The sequence below is a fragment of the Limulus polyphemus genome, unplaced genomic scaffold (genome assembly GCF_000517525.1).
Source record: "Limulus polyphemus unplaced genomic scaffold, Limulus_polyphemus-2.1.2 Scaffold2018, whole genome shotgun sequence".
Lineage (NCBI taxonomy): Eukaryota > Metazoa > Arthropoda > Merostomata > Xiphosura > Limulidae > Limulus > Limulus polyphemus.
Genome location: NW_013667628.1, coordinates 177,781 through 183,174, shown reverse-complemented (window position 1 = coordinate 183,174; position 5,394 = coordinate 177,781). Strand labels below are relative to the sequence as shown.

The 5,394-nt window shown below is 37.7% G+C and overlaps 1 protein-coding gene across 1 annotated transcript in view; it reads right to left on the bottom strand.

The window, feature by feature from the left end:
- Window positions 1–5,394, bottom strand: part of LOC106465676 (protein bark beetle-like) — a 43,712-nt gene that overhangs the window by 10,514 nt on the left and 27,804 nt on the right. The window contains exons 8-9 of the mRNA XM_013925913.2: window positions 1,458–3,956; window positions 266–956 (exon numbers count right to left, since the gene is read on the bottom strand). Of these exons, the coding sequence (XP_013781367.1) occupies window positions 266–956; window positions 1,458–3,956 (3,190 nt within the window). The remainder of the gene's footprint in view (window positions 1–265; window positions 957–1,457; window positions 3,957–5,394) is intronic.

Sequence of the window (5,394 nt, the reverse complement as noted above, 5' to 3'; positions counted from 1 at the left end):
TAGAGAATGAACTTATAAACTTTAAACAGAAAATGAAACAACATAAATTAAACTGTAGAATGAACTTATAAACGTTAAACAGATAATGAAATAACATAAATTAAACTGGAGAATGAACTTATAAACTTTAAACAACAATAACAAAATCTATATTTGTTCGAAGTTTGGCAAACTAAATCTTTTATCAGTTTCGGTATAACTCGTGTTTCTTAGTTTTGTAACAGCTTTATTAGAAATTTAAAGGAAACGTTACGTCACGACGTACAGTGATCTGTTGAAAGCAGACATCTCGAAGTCGCTTTCTGGGTTGACCAAATAGTTGTTCTCATAGTGCTGCCCCGCATGCATGGCGAGGATAGTGCTTTGCTCGTGCAGTTCGGTAGCCCTGTTATTCCAGAACCAATTGGATACACAAACTTGTGGAGAAATCCCTATTCCCTCGAATCCTTCCATTCGTACCTGATGGAATCCTACGTTGTCAACTACGGTATTCCGGCTGACATTAGCTTTCACTTGAGCTAGTACAATATTGTCTCGGTAGAGGGCATAATTGTGAGTGAAGTAATTGTTATGTAGATGCACCAATTGATAAGATCCTGTATCACCACCTTGGGTCAGAAGGGCTTCCCGATTCTTGTTTCCTAGAAACAGGTTGTTGATGATACGACCATTCAAGGAAGCCACTGCGTATTTAGCATCCACCACCAGGTGGAGTCCTCCTTGGTTGTTCCGGATGAGATTATTGTGAAACTCCAAATCCTGTAGATTCTGGACATTAAGTAAGACAGCGCTATCTGACGTCGTGAAATTTCCAAATAGTTCTAGTCCATTATTTTCAAAGCGATTGTAAGAGAGGGTAATTCGAGGAGTGCTCTCTCCGGCACTGCGGTAGGAAAGTGCTCCCTGTTGGTTGTTCTTCAGTTTGGATTGGGTGATATTGTGATATAAGTTATGGACTGAAAAATATTAAGATGTTATATTAGCGATATGAATAACTAAACCACCAACAAATTAAAAAATACCAATGAGTTCCTTTAATATTTCCCTTTATCTCCCATTAAGAAAACGTTATAGGATAAATAAAAAAAATACATTCGAAACATGTAGATCCCTCTCTTCTAATTTTATTATACCAAGAGCTCGTATTAACGTGTGACTTATCTAAATCCCTTATTATCAACTCTGTTAATCTATTGAAAGTTTACGTGACAAGAACGTTACAGGACAAACTTCTTAAGGTCACACTTACCGTTGTATGTGAGAAGAACGTTACAGGACAAAGTTCTTAAGGTTACATTTACCGTTGTACGTGAGAAGAACGTTACAGGACAAACTTCTTAAGGTCACACTTACCGTTGTATGTGAGAAGAACGTTACAGGACAAACTTCTTAAGGTTACACTTACCGTTGTGTGTGAGATGAACGTTACGGGACAAACTTCTGAAGGTCACACTTACCGTTGTAAGAAGCAAAGGGCAGCGTTACAACTTCAGCTATAAATCCGTGGACTTCACTCGCACCTGTAGCATGAAGCTGTACACTTAGCGTATCACCAGATGATCTGTAAAACTTCGAGTCTCCCTCCGTTTTGCTCTGACCAATGGTCACTTTTCCCAGCAGAGGAATGGTGAAGTTGAAAATGTCTCCATCATGTAAGTATATAGCGTCCGACTGCGGAGTGTACTGGGTAGCATTGAACAGGTGAGACTGGAGGAGACGGAATCCAATGGGTTTAGCACTGTGTGAACTGATGAATATCTTGATGCAGTCCACTGGACGATTATCGTACTTGTAGTACACCAGGAGTCGCTCTTCCACCTTCAGTTCTTTGTTTGTGTCGCAGATATCAACCATGCCAAATATATGATATGGAATATTAACTATCTGTAAAGGGTTGTATGATAAGTCTTCAGACTCAGACGATTCACCTGATAAGGTAACAAAGTTTATTCCAACTCCAAGATTATCTTGGACCACAGATTTGTTCATGCATATGTTGCTAGGGGGCGAAATAAGTTCTATTCCATGAGACGAGCTATGCGATACTGTAACGTCGTACATGTCAATGTCACGTAACACCGCTTGTAGAGCTCCACTCTTCTGTCCATGTAGAACTCCAGCTCCTGTAATACGCACGTGTTCCAGTTTGGATGCTGGTAACTGAGAAGGATCTTGAATGCCTGTTTTAGTAAATTCAAAGTTAGAATTGGAGAACCGAATTCCTCCCCAGTGCTCTTTGGTGTCTTCAATATTATCTTCTCCACAAAAGATGAAGACATAATCTCCCTCATAAGAGCAACTGTACATATGTTCTCCATATCCATTTAAGCGCTTCTCACAATCTTGCAAAAAATTTTCTTCTCCTGTGCACTCTAATGGGTAAGGCCATGACCTGACCTTTCCAATCTCTGTTGGCCCGTAATCATAGCGACGTCCTCGTTTCATATAAACATTCAATCGAGAATATCCAAGTTCGTTACACACTACCTCAGCATTTCTTTCTGTAAAACGTGGATCACACACCGGTGACCATTGGGAAGTAGTAGTGTTGAAAATTTCCAAGAAACCATCCCTTCTGGTTTTTCCACAAGTGGGAGAAACACAAAGCCGGACGTTCGGACTCCCAACTTGTCGACGGAATCTCAAGGTAGAGTCCACCATCTTGGCAGGTCTCATTTCTATTGGAACACTCCTTGTACCCTTTGCATCCAGCTCGCCTAGGACCAAGAGTCCTACACTAGGATAGAACTCTAACAAGACACCAGGCTGGATTGTCAACTTCACACCTGGCATTACGGTCAAGTCCGATTTGATAACGTATGGCTTACTTCTGGATTTTAAAGTTAAAGATTTGTACAGTCTTCCTCCAAAAGCCTTATCGATGTCAATTGACGTGTCTTTGATATCAGCAGGAGTTCCACCAGCATCTATACTTTCACGTCCAAGAAATGGGCTGAAGTCAGCTACAGCGAAGCTGTTCCAATCATCAAAGTCGAAGATTTTCTCTCGAATTTCTGTAACGTTAGTAGTTCCCCACCAGTTCTGGGCTACGTTTAGTGTATTGTCAACAGAACCAGTACGAACACCAGCCAGGAACTCAAACTGTAATGAAGGGTTAGACAAAATGTTTCGAGTGATATTGACCTGCTGGACACCACGCATAGCTAGGGCATAACTTGCTGGATGATAAGTGCCTGTAGTGAACCCATCTTGGTTGTCTTTATTATTCTTTAAAATGTTTTTCTCAAAAACAGCTTTCACAACACCAAACTTATCAGAATGACTTTGGATCTGAAACTGAACAACAAAATGGCAAATATTTTCTTCCAGTTTATTGTTCTGTATATTCATCTCTTTCTCCATACCAGAAACAGATAGCAGGCCTAATTTACAGTTATTTTCCAGCCACTTATTAGTTGACATGTTAATTCGCGCAAAGTGTCCATCTATTAAAAAGTCGAACTTGTCGTTCTTTTCAAAGGAGCTGTTATGCATTACAAAAGAATGAGTATAGTTTTCATTGTAGTGTGAAACATAAGGAAGTCGAATGTTGATACCACCAGCAAGATTACCTTCAAACCTTGTGTCATTCACCACCCAATGAAACAAATTGTTAGAATTTCGAATGTCCCGGCTGTACTGAACGATTCCTCCCTCGTTCTTAGTGAAAGCATTATTGACTAAAGTATAGTTGATTTCGGCTAGTGTTGAGATCAGAGGATCCCAAAAAGGGGTGATTACGTGAAGAATCCCTTTTTTACTCCCTGAGACCTCGTTATCTGTTATAAGAAGCGTTTCGTTGTTATAACGGTTAAAGTGATCTCCATGTTCGCTAAGATCCCGATTGTAATGGTTACTGGAAATACCCTTTCCACAGCTGTCGATCTTATTTGAATGAATCCTGATAAAAAGATTTTCGTCTTTGTACACCATGTCACTGTTGAAGTCAATATCAACTGAAATAAGAATGGATAATGTCTAATAGCAAACTACAAAAACTATGAGCACGTAGCAATCTATTTTATCATCATTTTAAAATTAAAAGAAAATCCAAAAGTCAAAAGTAAACCTTAAGCCCAAAAATAAATCTTAATACAAAAGTGAAATTTATTTCGCAAGTGAACGTTAATTCGAAAGTAAACCTTGTATATGATAAATTTTTGTGCGATAAATTTTGTTTTTGTAACCTGTAAATGGTTGAATTGAATTTCTTAGTTAACTAATTCTCTAGTGTAATCTTATTAGTCTAGCAGGACTATTACTTTCCAACATTTCCGATATCAATAATTTCTTCACCACCTAGTGGCTCAGCGGTAAGTTTAAAGGCTTATAGCGTTAAAACTCAAAGTTCTATATGCGGTTGATGTAACACAAATAACCCATTGTGTAGTTTATCGTTTAGACAAAGTTCAGCAAGAGAGAATAAATATTATATATTTTTAGTATTTTAATTAGAGCTAAGTATATTTATCTTCAAGAAATCTTGATATTGTTATAACCTAAGTTTTTTATTTAGACGATTGTATTGTGGTTTAGCCAAAGGGAGATTTGACATCACGTGATGAGCGTTTGGCTTAACGTGCAGAATTTTTTCAAAGTTTTAAATCAGTTTGAGCAGTATAAAACGAGAATTAGACTAGAACAGTTAATTTTTTTTTGAGTTTGTTAACGAGTTACTAATTATTGAGTTATTATTATCTCCGCCACCGAAGGTGGACGGAGGTTATGTCTTCATCCCTGTGTGTCTATTTGTCTGCAAGATTTCTCGAAAACGGCTAAATGGATTTGTACGAAACTTGGTATACATTTAGACTATGGCCCAATTTAGAAGTGATTAGTTTTGAGGTCAATGTCCCAAAAATCCCTATCTGCTAACATCAAGCCTGATTTTTCGTACTATTTTTGCTCTATAACCCAGTCAAAAATTATCGGATTTTGATGAAACCTGGTGGACACATGTACAATATTATTCCTCATTGTCCTTCCAAAAATGGTCCGTGTACGTTGATAACGAAGGACATACGGACACATTTTCGTATTTTTTTGAGAGCCAAATATGATCAATGCTGTCAGTTACTTTAGTCTTGGAATATTAAGTATGTTTCACCACAATGTAATTGGGCATATAATACGAGTGCGAGAAAATAGTAAGTAAAATTGTTGTACCAGTGTTTACTCTGAATGTAGGCCTAAAGTAAAAATTGTTATGTTAGTGTTTATTCTGAATGTAGGCCTAAAGTAAAATTGTTGTATTAGTGTTTATTCTGAATGTAGGCCTAAAGTAAAATTGTTATATTAGTGTTTATTCTGAATGTAGGCCTAAAGTAAAATTGTTGTATTAGTGTTTACTCTGAATGTAGGCCTAAAGTAAAATTGTTGTATTAGTGTTTACTC